Source organism: Idiotropiscis lumnitzeri, chromosome 4 (genome assembly GCF_059441095.1).
Source record: "Idiotropiscis lumnitzeri isolate Australia: NSW breed Sydney's pygmy pipehorse chromosome 4, RoL_Ilum_1.0, whole genome shotgun sequence".
NCBI lineage: Eukaryota > Metazoa > Chordata > Actinopteri > Syngnathiformes > Syngnathidae > Idiotropiscis > Idiotropiscis lumnitzeri.
Window position 1 is genome coordinate 28,217,543 of NC_142394.1, and position 22,270 is coordinate 28,239,812.

General features: G+C 48.0%; 1 protein-coding gene across 1 annotated transcript; it reads right to left on the reverse strand.

Moving 5' to 3' along the window:
* Positions 1 to 9,860: 9,860 nt before the first annotated feature.
* cyp26b1 (cytochrome P450, family 26, subfamily b, polypeptide 1) lies at positions 9,861 to 21,885 on the reverse strand. Its single transcript, XM_088292775.1, has 7 exons — positions 21,523 to 21,885; positions 15,831 to 16,055; positions 12,582 to 12,700; positions 12,354 to 12,510; positions 12,113 to 12,268; positions 11,414 to 11,698; positions 9,861 to 10,876 (listed from the first exon to the last, which is right to left on the reverse strand). Exons 1-7 carry the CDS (start codon positions 21,724 to 21,726, stop codon positions 10,484 to 10,486), a joined length of 1,539 nt encoding a protein of 512 aa, XP_088148901.1. The 5' UTR covers positions 21,727 to 21,885; the 3' UTR covers positions 9,861 to 10,483.
* Between the last annotated feature and the right edge of the window lie 385 nt (positions 21,886 to 22,270).

The following is a 22,270-nucleotide window of genomic DNA, read 5'->3' on the forward strand; positions in this document are numbered from 1 at the left end:
CGGAGGTTTCCATGGACTGTCTTGCATCTCTATCACTTCCACACTGTGGCAGCTGACACACACGTTTCATATCCAGCCTCAGCACCAGCCAACGGGAGAAAAAAGGTACTTAAGTCGGAGTACTTAAAGTCATTTATTTAAAGACCCTGTCTCACACAGACGCACAATCGGTTTTTGGATGCGGACTCCGAGTTTCCATCATCCGCAAGTGGAGATCTTGCAGTTTCTTCAAATTGTGTAGTTTTTTTTGCCCATGCTGATCCCCAGTGCGCGAATGTTTTGCTTCCACCTTGTAGACTGCACACTTCTCCTGCGCTGTGTTCACTCCCACAACGGCGCATCTAAACATTTCCAATCGCGTCCATCTTTGAAAATAGTCGAAAGAAGCAAACGTCACCCATGTTGTGCACAGTTGCACTTTGCGCTAGGCTAAACTGTTTTTCACCATTTCACTTTTCCTGATTTTGAGGAGGGGGGAGGGGGGGGGTGTGGCTAACAGGTCGCCACACCCCCGTTATATAAGTTCTTGAGTGGCATCGACTGTTATCCTGCGCAATTGCGACACACATTTGGCGTGCTAGCGCTCAAAAATGAATCTGCCCATCAGATACTCTGCCGGCAGAGTGCCTCATTGTTGGCCATGAGTGTGCGCACGTCACAGAGAGAAGGCAGAAGAGGGTGGCTGCCTTAGAGCGCCTCGTTGTTACAGCTTAGAATAGCCCCGTAACTCCTCGATGAGTTGTATATCGCAGTTCATGCTGCTGTGGCCTCGTTGAAAAGCCCGGCGACGACCCGATGGGATATTTTCGTGGCTAAAATGTGCACTTATGAGAACCACTGAAAAAGAAGCTAGACAAAATTGCATCCATTTTTTTTCAGGTTGTAGAAGTGATATTTGATTGACAAGTTGCAGTTGAAGGGGGTGTGACTTTGGCACTTTTCGACACGCCCACAACGTTGGAGAGTGGAGAGAAAGCCCTTATCAATTTACTATTTTGAAGCTTCATTTTATATACTTGGCAGTTTTACTTTTGTCGCGATTCAAACTTGGCAGGGTTAACAACGCTCTTCTCCGCGGCGTGTCACATTTACGGGACCCTTTATTTTCACTTTGCGTACTCGTACAAATCCACGACGGTTGAGTGGCGACAACTAGACTTGTTGTTTGTTGATGACGTTTGACCTTTCAAGGATTAAATTGTGACGACGACGTCGTTGCTGTTGCCCGCCCTCCGATACGATGCCAGATTCGTCTGAGGTGAGGAGGTCAAAACACGGCCGCTACAAGATGCTCCCACCTCCCGTCCAAAACCTCTAATCAGGCCTCCCGCGGTCGCCAGAAGCCGTCTGCTGTAAATCAGCTCCGTAATCCTCTTGTGCGTCCTCAACTTGACTCCCGACTACCGTCTCATCTGTTTGCTATTCCGCTCCGGCCGTAAAACTGCCGCACACGCGTTAGCCGCCGCGTCCGCTTTCACTCACCTGAGCGCCGCACTTGTCCCCGCCGCGGGTCCGATGGGACTTTTTTTTTGGGCGCAAACCCGAAACAAGATGGCCAGCTTTTGTCTCTTCCAGCGCGCCCGCTGCCGGTCATGCGTGGTTTCTTTTCCCTTGTCCTTCAATCCCGCAGGTCAGTGCGAGTTCAGGGACCGAATCCCCACCACAGGACATCCCAAAACCACAGCTATGACTTTTTGTATGTGTTCACGGTTTCCTCGTGATGCATTCAGGGACCCGGAGGAATGTCCGCCTCTGATCTGTTTGTGGGCCGTTTTGTTCAGATTGATGAGCTGGCCTCGCCGCGACACACACACGCACCCGTGCTGAGTTCTACATTTGCGGGCTTCTATGAATAGCAGAGCTGACCAGAAGCATGCAGCATCCTTGGCGCCTCGCCCAACTTGGACTGAGTGTGTTTTGCTTGAGCTCAGCGATGCAGACGCTTGCCAAAACAAGTCGTCTCGCTACCGCCAGCCACGTGTAGGAGCGCGTGCGCCTCGGCACGCGCGCGTGTCTGCCTGCCTGCCTGCGCTGCGTGCGTGCGTGCGTGCGTGCGTGCGTGTTTTATCTTTATGACATCCCTGAAGGTGACTCGTGAGGGAAGATGATTTAGAAAAATGACCCCGCTTTGACTTTCCATGCTGTCTTTGGACCGCATCCCGAGCCATCAGAACCGGACGACCAAATGGGCCTACCTTTTTGGTGCGTCCTCGCCATAGTCGCTCCTCTTCTCTTCTTCGATTCTCCACGGAAGACAATTGAGAGTGCGGGTTGTGGTATGCTTGGTGAGCAGAGAATGAAGAATGTTGACTTCCCGTGAGGAAAGGACAGTGAGGACGATTCTGGACGACCTCTGGCTGACCTGCCGGGATTCCACGCAAGAACGCGAGCATCGTCGCTGCTTCTCTTTGATCGCAACTTTTGAACCCCGCGCAGTGACGTCATCCTAAACAAGATATTAACAGTGACTTAGGCCACGCCCCCTTCCCAGGCCCCCCCGGCTCTGTTTAGTTGCGGTTCACGTGACCGCAACGTTGCTCACCAGATTTTGTGTGTGTTTGTGAGTTGTGTGAATGGAATGAATGAGTCATGTTCGTGTACGGCGGCTGCGGCGGCGTTTTGGTGTCTTCCAGCAAACGGTGAAGGTGGAGCACGAGGGCTCGTCCGAGTTATAGAAGCATCAATACGATACCAAAATTCGATATCGCAGCACAATTGAACTGGATTTATACCATGACAAAAGCATAAAAAAAAGGCAAATGGATGACATCATACTCGGCAGGGATGAGTTGGTTTCTGACCAAAAAGCGGAGAAAAACAGCTTTTTTGACTTTTTTATTTGATTAATTGAGATTGGTATTTTGATGGCATAATAATCATTTATGGTATTTATTTACGGCATAAGTGACACTGACTCACCACTTGGCTCAAGTTGAATGTCAGAGGCTTTTTTTATGTCATTCAGTCCATGAACTGCGTCATCCCTCCACTTTTTTTTTTTAAACATTCTTTTGTTGTACTTGACATATTATTACATACATAAATTCGTTTAAGGCAGTGCTTCTCAAATAGGGGAGGCGTGGTGCGATGCTGAGGGGGGGGCGCATGTGAACCTGTGGAACTTCCTTTTTTTCCGCTGTCCTACAATAAAGTGTAATTGCACATCCACTCCAGTAGTTGGCAGTGGCGCTCTCCTTACCCATTGTGCACTCTATGGTGTAGGTTTGTTTGTGCAACAAAAATGAGATTATTTATAGTTGCTGCGGAGAGTGGGCGGTGGGGGGGGGGGGGGGGGGGGCGCAACAAAAAATAACTGAGGAACGGTTAGGGGGTTCCAACACTTGTGTTGAAGGCATTTTGGTCATTGAATTTGGCTTCTTCTGGTTGTCCAATCAGAGGATGAAAAAATTCAGACGTTATTGTGAGGCATATTTGTGAGATGATTGGTTCACGAAACAGTCGCTTCGCTAATTTAGTTTGAATTATATCAAGAATTACCAATGATTGCGAAGGCCCTGGGCAGATTAGATTGACATGGCAACCCATTGAGGCTGAAATTTGATTGGACAAAATAATCTAACACATAGATGTCCTGGAAGCAGTGTGGTCACGAGAAACGCTTCCAAATGGAGATAACAGATTGCAGCAGAGGAGGTCTTGCTGGCCCTGACAACTCACCACTGACCACACCGTGCCAAGTTGTCTTCACACACACGCACGGCAGGGACAAAGCAGATTTTGAGTCGTCGTCTGAGGTCAACAGTAGCTCAGGTTTCAAATGGATCACAGCAGCATTTCTCCCGTGTCACGTCGCCGCAAGTGTGCGTGTGTGTGCGTGTGTGTGTGTGTGTCAGAACCGCAGCATAGCCTGAAGACGACGTCACTTGGCACGCAGACCCAAACCCAAATGTTAATGCCGCTTGGAGTGCCACTGCAGACGCACACACACACACACACACACACAAATAAACACGCACACACGCACACACGCACACAGGCGCAACAAACTGAACCACGCCACTAAAAGCGGCCTTCAGCTCTACCTGCTGTTCTCTTTTTGTACACACTGCACGCACACGCACTTTTTTCCACTCGCTGATTGATGAGCGAAATAAATATTTTGGACTCGCCCATCTCTCTCTTTCTCTCTCTCTCTCTCGCCACGGCAAGATGAATGTCTCCGAGAAAGGACCGTTCATTTAGTAGCCCTCCATTTATTTGCCGCGCACGCGCACACCCACGCTGTGGTACACGAGCGGCGTGCCAGAAAATCTCGGCACATCAGCAGTTTGCGCGACGCCCACAGCAGCAGCCAAGCAGGTCGCCGCGCGAGTGTAAATTAGCAACAGAAAGAGAAACGGTTCCAGTTGAGAATTTAGGGCCGACGCAAGTGTGTGTGTGTGTGTGTGTGTGTTGTAGAGACAATCAAGTCTTGTCTTGTACAGTACGCAGCACTCAGTTTGAGGCTGGATTGAAACTGCTGGTTGAAGTGCAGAATTTTATGTTGAGCTTAACTGAGCACTTCAATCAGGGACGCGTCGCTAAACGGAAGCTTAGCAAGAGGAACAATAAAAAAGGAAAATATTAAACATCACATATCATTTAGTAGGCTGTTCTTATGTACATATTTACATACATGTTCCATGTTGTCTACTTCTACTTTTCACATCCTCTTTCATGCGCGACACATTTTTAATTTACAATTTTACTTGTGCCCAGTGTCCATGTCTGCATCTTATCAAAGTTCTTAACATTAGGGCTGGGTTGAAAAAAAAAAAGAATTGAATTGATTTTCCTTTTCATATCGCGCTATTGATTCATAAAACCATACATCGATACTTTTAATTACGTCTCCCCCCCCCCCCATAAATTGACTTCACGCGTCACCATACGAAAGTAGCGTCTCAAACCAAAATGGCGGAAGCAGTGAAGTCCGTGCCAACAAGCATGAAGGCAGACGTATTTATTTTGGATTTGTTTTCATCGAGTCATGTTAAGTAAAACATGATTAATCTAATTGCATTGGCTTCAATTCTTAATGCATTCTTAGTGCAATTACTCACAGCAAGAGGTTTGTACGAACTGCAGCATTGGTTCGTCTGAGAATGCCTCCCATATGAAAAAGAAATTGGGACGTGAATCGAAAATTGAATCGAGCCCTACTTTACTAATGCACCTTTTGCTCTATACTTTCTCTCTCTCTCTCTTTTATTTTATTTAACAGCAAGTGTTTTTTCCAATTTTTCTGGGTTGCCGTGTCTGTCCATGTGTCGCCATTTATGACAGCTTTTTTATCGAGAAATTGACTCCACTGACCAGTAGTGGACCTTGTGGCTATTGATAGGCGCTGCTATTGCCGGTTTGAATGTGAAATCTTGTGTGGGCTTTCCGCTGCTGCGGGCCAAAAACATCAAGCACCGTCTCCAGAACGCCATGAGAGATGCAAGGGCTACATGAGCCCGACAAAGCAAGTGATCTGTGACTCACTCGAGGTATTCGCCGTGCCACGGCCCTTGCTACAGTCCGCAGCCAGCTGTGGCGGTTTTGGACCCGGCCGACTACCTCCTGGAATATAATCCAGCGATACGCGCCCAGACAGATTCACGACAACTTTTCTTTTCTTGAAACGGAGCGCGTCGAGCCGCCGCCGCCGCCGCCACGGAGACGACTTCGCCGTCGGTTGTTGGGTGTCGGCTTGTCATTTCCTTCTCACTCTGACGCGAGCTTGCAATTAGATAGCTCGTTAAAACGGCGTCGGACGCGCCTGAGGGAATCCTCGGCCAGCGCCGCTGTGGACTTTGGATCCGGCCTCCGCAGATGGCTGTCAAGTCTTTCGCTTTATTGAGCTGTAGCAACCGCGGTGGAAACCGAACGATTGTGTTCGATCATTGAACTGGGAAATGAAGCCTTTAAGAAGAAAAACTGGTGAAGGCGGTGGCGGTTTGTTGTGAGACTGGTCAGGGCTCTACGCTTAGCATTCTCCCAAGGAGCATGTGTGGACACAAAAACTTTTAGGGGCACGATGAAAATGTATCACATAATATATTTCTCCATAAGGGATGAGGCGTAGGCGGCACGGTGGACGACTGGTTAGCACGACGGCCTCACCGTTCGATTCCGGCTCCGGACTTCCTGTGTGGGGTTTGCATGTTCTCCCCGTGCCTGCGTGGATTTTCTCTGGGTATTCCAAAAACATGCATGGCAGGACGATTGAACACTCTAAATTGCCCTTCGGAATGAGTGTGAGCGCGGATGGTTGTTTGGTTCTGTGTGCCCTGTGATTGGCTGGCCACCAGCTCAGGGTGTACCCCGCCTACCGCCTAGGCTCCAGCACCCCCGCGACCCTTGTGCGGACAAGCGGAACTGATCATGGATGGATGGATGAGGCATATATATCCAAAATGGGAACAGTATCACCTGCTTCAATAAAGCTAGCAACAGCGTTAGCTTCAGATGCTTCTTCTTCCCTTTCATCTTCTTCCTCTATTTCTAGTCCACCCTCACAACTCCCGTAACATCGGCCTCTGCCGCATTTGGCCGTTTAAAAATGGGCTTTGTAGTCAATGTACTTACATTTTTCCCTTTTTTTCCTCTTGCTAACCTCTAATCAGGCATTTTGTCCTGCTTCCTCTGCCCTGTGGCTCACATACTTCTTCTCAGAGGACGCCATTGGATAAGCGCTGTATTCTTTTCAAGTGGATGCTCGGACACAACATTAGAAGATGCCTAATATCCCCGTTAAATTGGTTCCTCGCACAGGTGCCCCTAATAGCGTACCGCACAAGTGCTATATTTAGACCTGAAGGCTGCGTGACCTCTCAGCGTGAACCAGAACGGGGTCAACGTAGAAGCGCGCTTGCAGACGACTTATTCCCGTACTGCTTGTTTTCTGCCCGTTTATCTCAGGAAAAAAAAAAAAACATGGCTGCAATGGAACTTGCAGAAACGACTCTAGGCACTACGACTTTTATTTTTGCCTTACCCATCAGCCATGATATGCTGACATGTATCAAAAGTTATTAGTTGGGGTTTGTTTGAGTTTTTGAGGAGATTTGTAAAAAAAAATGTGGCTTATGGTTGTATGCGTATTATCTGGCGCAAACGAAGGAAACTGCTTTAATAAGGAAAGATGGGTAAAATAATTGATAGAATTGAGATTGCGCAACAACTGTCAAAGTCGTAAGAAAAACAGATATGAACGATAGAGCATGTGATGGTAAATGATAGCTTGTTGAAACACGAGAACCTGCGTAGGAAGATGTTTTGAAAGAAAAAAATGGTGTGGATAAAAATCTACCTCTGAATTTTTCCCATTTTTTTTCCTCTCTACACTCAATCTCGCTTCAATTGAACATTAGTATGTTCTATACCTGTGAATCTGACACCAGGGTCATCATTCTCGGACAGAATTACAAGGTACACCTCAGTATTCGTTTACCTGCGTTTAGCATGACTGAGTCGGGCAAGTTTGCCCCCCCCCTAGCAACAGTTGCTAATGTCATGAATATTAATTATCTGATTATTATCTAATTATTACACATTTTACTACTCACACTGTTCTATTTTTAGCCGCATTTTAGCCAAATGTGCGTAAAAGACGGGCTTCATCGAGCCCGGGGACTGGTCGCAGAAACCTCAACCTAGACTTAGACCGGAAACATTTGGATGGACTCATTTGCGCGTTACCAAGGCCTTTGACGAGCAAAAGAACGATGCAAGTTGAAGTCCTGATCTCAGTCTTGGAGAAAATGGTTGGAAAAAGATGAACTCGGGCCAGGAAAGAAGTCCTGCAAGCCTTCAGGAAAGAGTGGTAACGACTGTCAAATGACTTGTGCAAGAAGCTTCTAGTTGTCAGAAACGTTTGGAGAAAGTTGTTCTTGAGCAGCAAAATATTAAGTAAGCCCTCCCCACTTTATAAACTCGCAAATGGCGGACAGAAAGAGGCCATTGTTCCATCTGGAAGGCCGGCGACGCCGCCGGTGAGTGTGCGTGCGATGACATCATTGCACGGCGTAAACATGCACAACACATTATATGATCGTCCTCCGACCCCCCCCCACTCCTCCCTTCACCCCCGTCGATCATTTTTATTGATTTCTTGGCGCTGCGAGGTCACGGTGAGACGATAAGCGAAGTCATCGGAGACGAGGTGATCCGCTGTCGCTTGCCCGGAAGCGTTGACGCGGCGGTTGCTACGGCAACAGCGATCGCTGATCATTTCCCGAGTGCCGGTGTCGGATGTCACGCGTCAGGACGTGCGGTTTCGTCATCTTGAAGCACTTAGCGCACATCTTTGAAGCGTGTGTGTGTGTGTGGAGGTGTGTTTTCTCTCTCCCGTTTCCCGTCAAGATGGAAGAAATGCGCGGAAAAACTTCCGCGAGGCATCTCGCAGCCGACTTGACCTTGGACCTCGTGTTTGACGCTCGCCGACGTTATGTGAGTGCGCGAGCGCGTGAGAGGGAATGAGGGCGATGTTGCGCTAATGAGCCATTTCATTCACCTTGACCTTTGACCCCTAGAGTCTTGAAACTTGAGGAATCCTCGTGTTCACGTTTTCCAATCCATTTGAATTGTGTCAAATGCTCTGAATTGCATCGATAATTTTTAATCGAGTCCCAACGCTACCTTTTTTTTTTTTTTTTTTTTTACTACATCGTTTATTGCAGGAGTACATTGAACAATCACGGTTACAAAAACAACCAAGAAAGAAGACATTTGTAATTCAGCTAAGCAACATAATATTTCCTATGAAAAGAAATCCAAATATGTACAGGACGTTCAGACAAAGCATCAGGAAAGAAGAAACGTAGTCGCTTGGCCCTTAAAAAATAGTCTTACCCCCAAGTGCTTTTGCGTTTTCCATAATTAATTGCAAATAAAATGCAGCGATAATAAGTCTGAATAACAAAACACGGCATACATAATTACAGTCATCAATTAACACTATAAACAATTTCAACACTGTGTACACAATGTAAATGAAATACATAACATTCTAGCGAAATCCAGTATTTTCCAAAGAGCTTTTTTCTCATTTTCGGCTCAAAACTAAAAATAACTCTGTAGTAGAATAAAAAATAGAACAACAATAATAACATTATTAGGTTATTAGTCGATAGCTGATTTTTCTTTTCCCGTGGCTTGCGAGCTTGCTTGAGTATTACACAAATGATGAAAAACAGTAGCTTGTTTAACGCTCTTTTTAAAAAAAAAAAATTGTATTTATTTTTTTTGCTCTGAACAAAATGATATGCTGAATATTTACGTGTGTGTGTCTACACTCACTCGCCTGTTTCACCTGGTGTCGAAATGCCAACTAGCGCCTAGTAACGTGTGACTAGTCAGAAAACAAAATGAGTTGGACCAAAAAAAAAACAAACAAACAAGTTTGGACATCTCAAACTCTCCGTGAGACGATGTCCACAAAGAAGCAGCAAAAGAGAATACTTGTCATCTGTTTTCCTGAACAAGTCAGTGGTGTGTTAGGACAGAACTGCCAGCCGCGCCATTGGTCCTTCTCCGTGCCCCCCCAAACCTCATTGGTCCGCGCCACTCGGGCTTTTGGTTGGTTTGAGGGACGCTGGGCTGCAGCGAGTCCGCCGCGTTCTTTTTTTCCTCTGAAGACGGCCAAGCGGGAGCGACGCGACGTTCCAAACTAATGCGACGTTCCAAACTAACGCGATGTTCCAAACTAACACGACGACAAGACAAGGACGAGCAGCATTTACATGTCAAGTGGGCCTCGTTTTCCATCACTCGCTGGTGTTTGTGATGCTAGCTGTGAGCAAGTGATAGTTGGCGATGTAAGCAGCGGGTGCGAGTTGGCTTCCCGAGCCTTCCCTCTTCAGCAACTTTCCAATGCAATAATCTCGGAACTGAGCAGGCGGGGAGATTTCCGCCGAACGAGCAGCAACAACCGACCACGTTTGATCTGACAACTTTCTAAACTGAAACATCATCCAAAGGTGTTATTGTTTTTTTTTTGCGGTCATTGGGAATGCAGTTGAACTATACACGGGAAAGTAGTCAAAGCAAACAATCGACAGACAAAACTGCTCAAAGATCCAAACTCACATTTTCTTTTGATTTAAGGGGAAAGAAAGCAAAAGAAAGAAAGAGAAAGAAAAGGCACTGCCTCCGGAAGACTGGATCTTTTTCGCCCCCCCGTTTACCCTGCTACAATGATTGGCCAATTTGTATGAAGCAAATCCCCCAAAGCTTTTGCTTCCTGTCCTCCGGTACCCTGTTTGATCCATCTTGCCTATCAACACCTCAACCCCCCCCCTGGCCCCCCGCGTCGCGTTCCAATAATATTCCATCACTTCTCATTGAGATGAGAGCAGAATCCTTCAGGCAGCTTCTTCCTTTCCCGACAGAACAAGCGGTGAAAATGTTCCTTTTAGTCCGAAACGGAGAAGAAAATGCGGCGTCCTTCTGTTTCCCCTCCTCCAATCAACCCCAACCCCCCACCCCGTCACCGCCTTCACACGGTGGCTCCGAGCAGCTCCTCCGACTTGGCCATGATCTCGTTCTGGTTGGAGTCCAGACCGTAGAACTTGACCTTCAGCCCATCCACCGGGTGGACCACGGGCACGGTGACCACGCGGGGGAAGTGTCGCGTGGCCAGCTCGAAGCGGCTGGTGCTAGCGAGCTCGATGGCCAGGATGCGCAGGAAGAGCGTGGCCAGCTGCTTGCCCAGGCAGGAACGGACGCCGCCGCCGAAGGGCAGGTAGTGGAAGCGGCCCTCCTTGTCTTCGCCACGTTCCTGGCTGAAGCGGTCGGGGTCGAAAGCGTCCACGTCCTTGAAGACGGACGACGTGTCATGCGTGTCCCGGATGCTGTACATCACGCTCCAGCCTTTTGGAATCTGCACACCCTGCGGGCCCAAAGACGGGAAAAAACGTCTTTCAAAAGGGACATGAAAACAACACCCGCCGGTTAGCGTCTCGGAATTGGAGAATTTAGTGTCAAGGGTACAAAAAGCTCAATGCAATTTTTGGGTATCCTTCCAAGATATCAGTGCATCTCGAGAAATGTTCTAGTTCCACTTTTATTGGTCCAGACGCAATGACATTTTTAAGTCCAACTCGTGTGACAACTTTAAAAACAGACAGAAAATAGAACTTGCAACTTTGATCATTCAAATTGATCCAAAATGATCAATTGGCCACATGAGATGAAAAGTTTAGCCTCGGAACAACGCCCCTCCCACTACCCAAAAAGTACTCGCCAGTTCCCAACCCTCTGAAAATGTTTCTCCCCCGTTATTCGGCATTCTTGCGGCCAAGATTCAAGCGCTTGAAGCGGCCTCACCAGCGGCCGAGTCCGGGTCAATTAAAGTACACGGAACCATCCAGCACGCTAACCAACACTTCCGAGCAACCAAATTACTTTGGACAGATTCCATACTTACGTCAAGTTCGAAAGTCTGCACGGCGGTCCGGTAGGCCCCCGAGACGGGCGTGAAGAGCCTCAGGACCTCCTTGATGACGCAGTCCAGGTACTTGAGACTGACGATGGTGTCCAGACGCAGCTCGCCCTCGGGGCACAGGCGGCCGTTCTGGAGGAAGCCCCGCGCCCTCAGCTCCTCCCGTAGGCGCTCCAGGACCGACGGGTGGCGCAGGAGCTGCATGATGAGGGAGGTACTGGCGCTGGCCGTGGTGGCGAAGGCGGCGAAGATCAGCTCGATGGTGGACTCCTGCAACAAATAGGTCACGTTGGCATTCGCGGGAACTTTGCAAATGTGACGTTTGGTTGGCGGGAAGAAGCGGCCAGTCGGGTAAATAACACGGAGGCTCTTTGCAGTGCGCGACAGGGCCTCCCCAGTTCACTTTCAGTGTGTGTGTGTGTACAGGAGGCCTCTTTCACCCCTCCAGGGGGAGTGTTGACTTATTTTTGGCCCTGGACTTAACCCAGAAACCACATGGAGAGCGAGCGAGTTGAGTTTCCACAGAATTCCTCGGAATGACTTGAATAGGTAAACAGAGGGTGTGCCCGTACGCTACTCCGCGCGCACGCGTGTGTGTGCGTGTCTCATGTTCTCGCTCTCCCTCGGATGATTGATGAGTGACGCGACAAGTGCGCTTGTGTGCGAAGCGCTTTTCGGTCCAACCTTGAGCTCCTGCATGGTGAGTTCGGCGCCGTTCTCCTTGGCGCTGTCCATGAGGACGTCCAGCGCGTCGCTGTAGTCTTTGCCGTGCGTGCACAGCGGCTTCTCTCTGATGGCTTTCTCGATGCTCTTCTGCAGCTTGTCGCGCGCTCGCAGACCCTGCGCGCAAAAAAAATAAGATAAATAAATCAGGTGGTCTCTGTGGAGAGTGCAGTTTTCCTGGCACGAGGCACGGCGCGCGTACCTTCCGGTAGCCACTGAAGGGCATGTCGATGGGAAGGCTGAAGAGGTTGTTGACAAAGTCCTGGAAGGTGGAGAACAAGTGCCTCATCTCCTCCTCGGAGACCCGGAATCCCAGCAGCACCCTCACGGCCATGGTGAAGGACAACCTCTGGCTCTCTCTGAGGAAACGCGCAAGCATTCGCACTCAGGAAAAAGCCGCTGAGGAGAGTCGCGGGTGCTGCGGTTGTACCTGTAGACGTTGATGGGCTCAGGGTTGGAGCTCCATACTCGCAGGCTCTCCTGGATCACCTGCTGGATTTTGGGGAGGTACGACTCCAAAGCCTCGTGGCTGAACACTTTGGCGAACACCTGCGTGCACGGATGAGATGGTTTCTACGTTTATTTGACACACAAAAAATGCTCACATCCTCGGCAATCATTGATTAATTTCTGCACATTGTTACAAAACGAAGTCTCTCTTATATGACTTCATGACTGATTGGACTCTTGAGTATGTTTATGGCTAGTTCCTGTTTGATTGATGATCAGCTTTATTTACGCAGTTTTTGGTGTTTTTTTTAATCAATGAAGTCAGTCAGACAGTCCTCCATCAAGCGTGTCCAGTTGGGCCAAAATGCTGCTGCTCACCTCCTTATTGGAGCTCAACCCAAATTCTGGCCTTCCTTTTAAGATTCTTTTGTCTTTTAAACTTTGAATGGTCTCGCCTCACCTTAGCTCTGGTTAGCTCCTCAACCGCCGTTGGTCAGCGGAGAAGTAAATTAAGCAGAAACTCAGAGCTTTTTATGTTGCCGGTTTCTCCTTTTTCTGGAAAACATTTGGCAAACCCCCTCTCTGTGCATTTTTAAAAGCTGGCTTGAAATGCATGTTTATTCTTTGGCTTTGGACTCCGCATGAGCATGTGTTTTATTCTGTTTACGTTTCTATGTTATTAATTTTTATTATTTTTAACAGGGTTTTTAGTTTTTTTTTTTTTTTACTTTTTTACATCACTTTGTATGTAGCTGTGGATGTTTTGAAGCGCACTATAAGCTATTAACAAATTTCAACCAACAGGGTTAGCATTAGCCACATGCTAATGGTTTGACACTTTCTCCTCAGAGCGAATTTGAAATAACAGTTTGCTGTTTTATCTGACTTTGCCAGGTGACACGCCGACACGCTGCCTGCCGTCTGCGAGCTACGTTGGCACGACATCGCCGCAACTAATCCAGGTTAGGAACAAACACGCAAATGTTTGTTTGAAGTGTCCAATTTTGGGACGTTCCAAAGTCGGCACAGGAAGGGGAGTGCGGTCCGGGTGCGGGGGGGGCAATTGTTGTCATTCTGCCGCACCACAAAAACGTGACTGTCTTTCTGTAGCCTGTGGTGCACGCACACACACCTACACACACACACACGCACGCACACAGTGCGGTGTAGTGAGCGACACACAGACACAGTGGTCCTAATAACGTCCATATGTCTTAAATTATGTGCTTTAAGTGCTGTGAGCTGCTGGTTCCTCAAACATGTAAAGACTCCTTTATTCTTCTCACCGGCCTTCTTTTCCCTCACTCTTGCCTTCACCCAAACTTCCATGATCTTTTCTTTCGATTTCCTTCTCTACTGACTCCCCTGCTTCTATTTTGTGTTCTAACTCCCATCAATCAATCAATCTTTATTTGTTTCGTCTTAAATGAAATTCAAATCAACGCCACTCGTCCCCACGGTGTGAATGATCCCGTAGCAACCGAAGACACGCGATAGTCACACGCACACACAGCGTGATGACGTGGAACAGAAACACATTCTCAAGGCGAGAGCCGCCCATGCTTCTATTTTCTATGCTCCTGACTCCCGAACTTTTATTGTGTACTCTCCTGACTCCTGACATTGTCGCGCGTGTTGCTCCGTGGTCTCGGGCATGCTCAATAAGGACGTATCCACATCGGAGTGGCTCGCTTCCGTCTCACGTGGCAGCCCCCTCTACTGGCTCCAAGCCTGCAGGTGCAGCAGCCTCTCACTGGGCTGCTCCCCACTTCCAGCACGGTCCTGATTTCACGCTTGGCTCCTGACGGAGGGGAAAGCCTCTGCGCGTCCGCGACACAGGACGTCGCCGCTTTTTGCGTCGCTCGTCTGCCCTGTTTCAGCGAGACCATATTCAGGTCGCTGCGTGTATTAGGGAAGGGGGCGGGGGTACCACAGAAAGCCCCTCTTTGTGCCTTCCTAATCAGGGGTCATTACACGAGGTTAGTGCCCGGGGTCTCCGGGGAGGCGAGGGCCCAGATGAGAGCCTTAAATTAAAACCCTTACCCTAGTTTGAAACCCTACTTTGAAACCTGAGGTCACACATTATGCGGGCCTGATCAGAGCCCAGATTAGACCCGGCCCAACTCTCTCCGCCGCACCGTCCCCGTGTGCCGCCGCAGCTGACCCCGCCAACCTCCCAGAGGACCCGGCGGGAGAAAGCGAGAGGCTGATTTACAGGAAATGCACCGGATTGTGCCTTAATGTGTGTGTGTGTGTGTGTGTGAGAGCTAGGTAGGTATTTGCCCCGGGGACAAGGGGATAATGGCACTAAGTGGCTGATTACCTGAAATGGTCCTGGCGAGGAAAAGATGGCGGAAAGAGAGATAATAGGCGGCGTCAGGGAGGAATTAAGGGTTGCAGAGTCACAACTTGAGAAGTGGCTCGCCCAAAACGCACGCCGCAATCCAAAATGGCTCCGGAAAATCACAGCTGTCAATCTTGCCATATTGCACTTATTTGGCTCGAGTGGATGACGCGAATCACTCCGATCAGACTCGGGTTTCAATTAAACTCATCGCAAATGTTTTTTTAATCAGAGATACAAGTAAACTTTTCTAGATTTGTTTTCATTGATTCAGAATCTGCCCTCGTTTTATTCTCTAGCATATGAAATTTTAATAATAATAATATAAAATATTAACTACTAATATATTTTTCGTAATATTTATGAATGAAGGGTTAGGTTCGGCAACATGTGGAATTTTTTTCTAAAATGTCATAGTTATTATATTTTACAACACATGGTAAAACCAAACTTAAAATGGGAAGTCAACTCAAAAACATTCTTGGCAAGAATATGTTCCATGCCTCCACTCGTCTAAAGATGGCATTCCGATTAATATTGTGTTTATGGAATTTGGTTTAAGCCACAAAATCGACCAATCATGGCTCAGCTTCAGAAAACAGGTGAGCCGTGCTTGCCCGTTACCTGAACCCTGAGCAACTGTGATGTCATTTTCAGTTGTCAGCAAGTGGCAAAATGGCCGCCCCTGACATAGGCAAGAATTAGTGCAGGTGCATCGAAAATTTGGGGGGTTGACTTCCCCTTTAAAAAAATATTTCCAAAATCTGATGTTCTAGAAAAAAAAAATCAGCATCAAAAATACATTTCGGGCCACATCTCAAATGCAAATTATTTTGTTGACCCGCGTCATTTGGAGGAAATGCTATATCTGGCGCACGCACTGACCTTCCTCCTCTTGCGGTGGATGTCGCCAATGCTGTTGGCGAGCGAGTTGGGTCCGAGCAGGGCGGCGGTGCTCTGCGGCCAGTCCACCGTCACCAGCGTGTGCTCGCCCATCAGCACCTTGCGCACGTTCTCGGCGCCCGTCACGCGGATCAGCGGGCGGCCCAGCAGGTGGGTCTTGAACACGTTGCCGTACTTTTGCCTCCGCGATGCATGGAAACCCGAACCCTGCGTGGGGGGGCGGGGGGCGAGAGAGAAAAACATCCGGGTCAAGCGGATCACGCCAAAGCCTAGATAGACATTTTGGACTCTTGCCTTGTAAATGGGCTGTGTCTGTGTGTGTGTGTGTCTGAAGCAGTTTAGCGTGTTACTCACAAGTACGTTATTCACACACACACACACACATGTGTGGTGACACATGCTCGCAGTAAATTCAGGAAATTCACAAAAACGTGCTAAGTAAACAAACATGGCGAGGCTACACTGTCACAACACTAACTGGTTTGACCCTGGAGGCCTCTTGGGGGAAGAAATATGCGCGAGAGTCTCTCTCACGCACGCACACACACACACACACACGCACACGCACAACTACACAACTCCTGTGAGGTGTGTTGAACATTTCTCTTGTTTCCCTCTTTCGGCATCTGCTCTTGTTGTGCATTATAATAGAGTAATTCAATGGACATTGTCATGCTCCTTCGAGTGTGCGCCTTGGCCACCAGGGGGCAGTATCATTCATGCCAATGTACGACAAACCTATTGCGACTTGCAACTAAGCTACAAAATTCGTCATGTGTTGCTATCACTTGTGTACTTGTGTACATTTTTCTCAGGTTTATAATTGCTGTAACATCAATGATTAATTTTGTTAGCCTGTCAATGGCATTTTGCATTGTGTGTTAGCATTAAGCTAGTAAGACAGTGAAAGCAGCTGGCTAAAGTAAACAATTTGTAATTCTTTTTGATTTCGGTTTAGCTTTAAAGCAAACTTGAACTGGGAGTGGCCCAAAAAAAGTGCTTGCCCCTTTTTTTTTTTAATTTATTTGTTTTTTTTGAAGAGTTTGGTCAGATTTTCAATATGATGCAGACTATGGATCGCTATTGGCAGTGGTAGAAGTTAATTTACAGACAGATGCTCAACATTTGCTACAAGAATTGCGAGTATTTTTGTAGCTTCAGTCAAAAACATAATAAAATGCTAAATAGGAAAGTAGTAATACAGAGGTTGTCAAAGTGCTATATACATAAAGCTGTATTGTATTGTAATTTGGATTTTTTACCGGCACACTGGTGACTGCTCTACAGCTGGCAGTGAAGTGGTAATACCTTAATTTAGAAATTACATTTTGGAAATACTTACCAAGTCATTCAGGAAGAGGGCAAATACTTTTTCACAGGCCATTTGAAAGATTTTGGGCGGGGGGGCTGGTAGCTAGGGGGGGGGCGGGGGGGGGGGGGCATGGTCCCTAACCCCTGCGGATAGCAAGACTTCACAGTATGGCTCTTTTTTTTCCCTTCGTGAGCAAGACGCCCGCGACGTCGGCTTGCCCCAATTGAGCCCAGATGGCGCTAATTAGCATTTTGTAATTGTGCTAACCCGCCTCAGATGTGTGCGCCTTCATGAGGTGTCGACGTTTTTTGTCTTTGCCGCCGGCGTGCTCGTAAACGTGACCCCCGCAAGCCTCCCCCGACCGCCGGCACTGGAAGAACGGCGTCTTGACATTTTCATTTTTTTTCTTTTTTTTTTTTTAATCGTGGTGAGGAGCCCTCAGCACATGATTTCTTCTTCAAACTACTGATCTGAACTGTTTTCACAGCTCCCGTACACTTCCTCTTTTTTACTACACACACATGCATACGCACACACTCACCAGGTTGCTGACTGGCCTCTGGAGCCCTCAGGGTGTGTGTGACTGTGTGTGTGTGTGTGTGTGCGCGAGTTGTTTTCCAAGCTGCATTCTGCTGCCACATGGATGGAGAGTGGTTTAGTATGTCTGCTTGGCATACCGGCCTACATGCACGCACACACACAGCGGAAGGGGAGTTCCTTCAGCAGCCAGACAAGGCCCTCTTTCACACTCCCAAGATACACCATCAGATTGATGCGCGTGCATGTGTGTGAGTGCGTTTGGGTATGCGCAATACGTTACTATATGATTTTCCATTTTTACTTTGCCGCACACATTTTGGCAGCATACAAAATGTTTTCACGACAAACACTACCCTCAATGTGTGGGTGTGTGTGTGAGAGCGTGCGTGTGTGTGTGGATGACATTTAGTTAAAAAGGTGAGAAGTCGCCCCCCCCCCCCCCCCCCCCTGTCCCAAATCTGGCAATATGCACACTCATACGCACACGCACGCCACAGCAAGCATGGAAAAGTTGTGACGGAATGACGCCACTCTTCTCTCGCAAGAGAACATAACCACAAACAGGATTTGTCACACGCATAAACACACACGCTCGCACACGCAGAAGTGAAGTGACACACACACTCGCACACACACACAGAAATCCAAAACGCAGAACAGGCACCAAACGGCAAAATAATAAGCGACTTCTGGCGTTCGCAGCCGAAGGCGAACATCCCAGAAAATCGCCCGCCATGTGCACACGCCCAAGGTCCGAGCGGCGCTAAAAATACCCGCGTGTTCTGTTGGCCTTGGCCCGCCGGCGAACCTGCGCCGGGCCTTATAAATGTCCCCTTTGTAGCGCTGTGGAAATGTCCAACAAATGACTCTTTTATTAGGCCATGACAAAAAAAACACAGCTAATTATGTTGACTTAGATCTGCATGTGTGCGTGTGCGTGTGTGTGTGTGTGACATATCACGGTGATGCTTAGCAGGGAGACAGCGGGGGGTTCGTGTTATGGGAAGAAAGGGGGGGCACTGGAGTCGTGAATGAAGCGAGGAGAAACCACCAGTGGGAGTAAGTTAACAACAAAAAACGCACACATCTTCCAGTCGCAAAGCAACGTGCCGTCAAAAAGCGGTCATGTGACACTTCACATCACCATGAGGCAACAGAGAAGCACTCAGAGACGCTCAAAGTCAAAACACTCTTCTCCACTCGCCTTTCACAAATACGACGAGTAGATTTCAAATGTGCTCGCTGGTTATAGAAGAAGCCGAAAATGTGGTTTCAACTTGCTTGAACCAGATGCAATATAATGTAATATGAAGTAACAATTGCATTAAAACAAACCCCCAAAAAAAAGAAAAATAGGTTGATGTTTGCCATCATGTGTTAGCATGTAGCTAGCTAACTTATGTGGTTAGTAACTCATTCGTACAAGCCGAGTAAAAAAAAAAATAAATAAATAAAAATGCATCTTTGACGTCTTTAGCCGTCAATGGCAGTAAATGAGTTCAATACAAAACTTTTTTTTTTTCTGTTAAGTTTGACTTCAGCTGACCAAGTTTGTCATTTCCACAATGGCCGAGCAGGTGATCGTCGTCCGGAGTTTCGAACCCGCCACTCGGCCTGATTGACGCCCGAAGCCAAAGTGGGCGAAAGGAAGGTTAAAAATGAGGGGGGGAAAAGGAGGAGGCGGAGCACCGCGGGGACAAGAGGCGGCCAAAGGCTGCGAGGGAATTCCTTCCCTCTTTTCAGCTGTCAATCATTCAGACGCTGCCAGAGATGCCAGGGAACCTGTGTGTGCGTGCGCGCGCGTGAACGCCGCCATAGGGCCTCGACTCGACAATGACCCGCGTCGCCTTGCGGTCACGCCGTCGCATCAGAAAGAGAAGAGGAAGGAAGGAAGGAAGGCGAGGAGGCGGGAAAAGAAAAGGGGGAAGGCAAACGAGGGAGAGCGAGAGTGCGGCGGACGAGGAGGAGGAGGAGGACGGATTAGCGGAGAAGGGGTTCGGATAGTTCAGCCAGAACACGAGTAGAATGCGGCGAGGGCGAGCGAGGGGAGAGAGAGAGAGAGAGAGCGTTGGCCCCTGACCTGAGGACATTTTAGAAAAGGAGATTATGCTTGTTGAAAACGTTCTAAGCGCTCACCCCGGGACCCCCGCTAATACCCCCGACACACACACACACACACACACACATCATGTAAGGCATTCTCCTCCGCCACATAAACTAGTCTCCACAAATGCAGAAAAGATGGAGGTGAGACCATGCAGAGCGGGCAAAAATATTCAATTTAATTTAAAAAATTCTGTCAAAATACATTATGAAGCAAAGACTGACTTCGTAGTACTTCATTGTCGAGCTTCAACTATTTTACACCGCAGTCTACTTTAGAGCGCCTCGTTATCAGCCATAAGTGTTTGCATGTAATGCAGAGAAAGATAGAAGAGTGCGGGGAAAAAAAATTAAAAAATTCAAAAGTCTGACTCGACAACTAGCGTGTGGAGATGAAGTAAGCGCTTTAGAGCGCCTCGTCAACTGTAAGTGCACGGATAACAGGGGCAGAAGGCGGAAGAGCGAAGTAAAAAAAAAAAAAAAAGAAGAAGAAAGTTCAGTCTGACTTGCCAGCCAGCGTGTGGAATTGCATGGCCTCTCTAGAGCGCCTCATTGTGTTTGTATTTTTTTTAATTTATTTATTTTTTCATAGCCTTAGCGTCACAAAATAAAGATGCTAGCCGTAGTAACTTAATTTTTCCAGTCCTGACCGTCGAGTGTTGAGTGGGCCATTTGAGAGCAGCGAAACGACTTGATTTTTCACAATTTTGTCGCATCATTTTACCGACTTTTGAACATACAGGTATTTATTTTCAAATGTTGTTGAGTTAAAGTAAAAACACTCCGGTGTACATCCCTCCAACGTCAAAAAACACACACACACACGCGTCAGGTAGCAAGCTGAATCGGGGATTTGTTTCATTCGTTTTTGTAGAAAGTATGTCGAAAAGTTGAAAATGTTTGACAATTTTGAGAAACTGATCGAGCTTTTTGTTTTTTCGAACCAAATTGCTCATTTACACAAATTAGTATTTGGTTGTCCTAAATTTCACTGCCGTCTGGTTTAATTTAAATTTGTTGCTTAAAAATGTCCCTCAGGTTAATTGTTTTTGTTTTGGTGGCCCACCTCAGCAAATTTTTAATGCAAAATAGATGAAACTTTTTTTTTTCAATGATTTCTCAACAAATGCTGGCGTATTTACATTAATTCGGTAATTGGTTGCCACTATTTTCCATGACGTCTAACTTTAAATTTACCTTCTTTTCCAATTTTCTATTTTTTTTTCCGAATCAATTTAAGCGATTGAAGTCCGAAGAATAGCTTGAATGGTACGCCGCAGTTTAATTCGGACCCAAAACTGAAAACAATTTATATAAAAGGGTCCCGTTTGTGTTCCTTTTGACCGATAGTGTTTATTACGTACAAAATACGGAGCCCATCACATAATAACACGATAAGCTTATTGCACATGAAGCCTTGATTGACCAAATTCAATTCGTGGACTCTCCTCCAACAAGTTGTATCTGTTAAATTATTATCATTAATAATTTGAAATTTCCATGCGTTTTGGGGGGGAGACCCATGAAGTGGCCGGCTCTTCATTTCTATCATTTTCGATTTCTGACGCAGAAACAAAACAAGAAAAAAAAGAGCATCTTCTGTCTCCTCCGGCCTGCCAATCAAAGACGCGCTCCAAGTCCGCGCGATGCATGTGAAGTGTTGCGCGCGCAAACGAAACCAGACAAGCAAAGCGAGTAGCGAGCCGGGGCACCGCTTACCTGTAGAAGCCAGTGGCACGTCTCGCCGATGAAAGGAAAGCCCATGGAGCCCTTGGGCATGGGCAACTTGCACTTCTTGTCCCGCGTGGCGGTCCAGCGCAGCTGCCACAGCTGCTGTGACACGGCGAGCAGCAGCGCCACGCACAGCGCGCACGCCGCCAGCGTGGCCAGAGCCGACAGCAGGTCGAAGGTGTCGAAGAGCATGCTGGGGCCGGCCAGGGGTGGGGTGGGGGCACGCGACGAGCTCCTAGCAGCCGGACCACCTCATGCCGCTCGCATGAAGGTGAAGATGAGGAGGAGGAGGAGGAGAAGGAGGAGGAGGAGGATGCTTCGGCTGCTGCTTCTGTGGGCGCGCGCGTGTGAGCGCACTGTGCGTGTGTGCGTCAGTCAAATGAGTGTTTATATAGCGCGCAGGCAGCGGCCAAGGTCTCCCCCCTCCCCGCCCCTCTGCTCCACCTCCTTCGGCTCCTGGAGGACCCCCACCTCACCCACATCCCCCCTCTCAGGAGGAGGAGGAGGAGGAGCGCGCCCGCCGTGTCAACTGGTGAACTAGTCACCTGCGCGCCGGAAGTGCGCCAACTCAGGTCAACTTTCCGAAAGTTGCTCTCTCGCCGTGCAACTGTGTCAAGTGGCAATGTTTGAATTGTATCGAGCAGATTTTGTTGACCTCTTCACGTCGGAGGAGCGCGCTCCCGTCCTTGCTGGGACAACTTTTGGGACAAGTTCTGCGCATGCAGGAATTGGCGCC

Bases quoted from the DNA above. Each gene is read 5' to 3' on its own strand.
- cyp26b1 (XM_088292775.1), bottom strand. From the start codon at position 21,726: ATGCTCTTCGACACCTTCGACCTGCTGTCGGCTCTGGCCACGCTGGCG. The intron at 12,701-15,830 runs GTCAGTGCGTGC...CCGTGCACGCAG, and splicing joins TCCACCGCAAGAGGAGGAAG to GTGTTCGCCAAAGTGTTCAG. The intron at 10,877-11,413 runs GTAAGTATGGAA...TTGGGCCCGCAG, and splicing joins TGCAGACTTTCGAACTTGAC to GGTGTGCAGATTCCAAAAGG.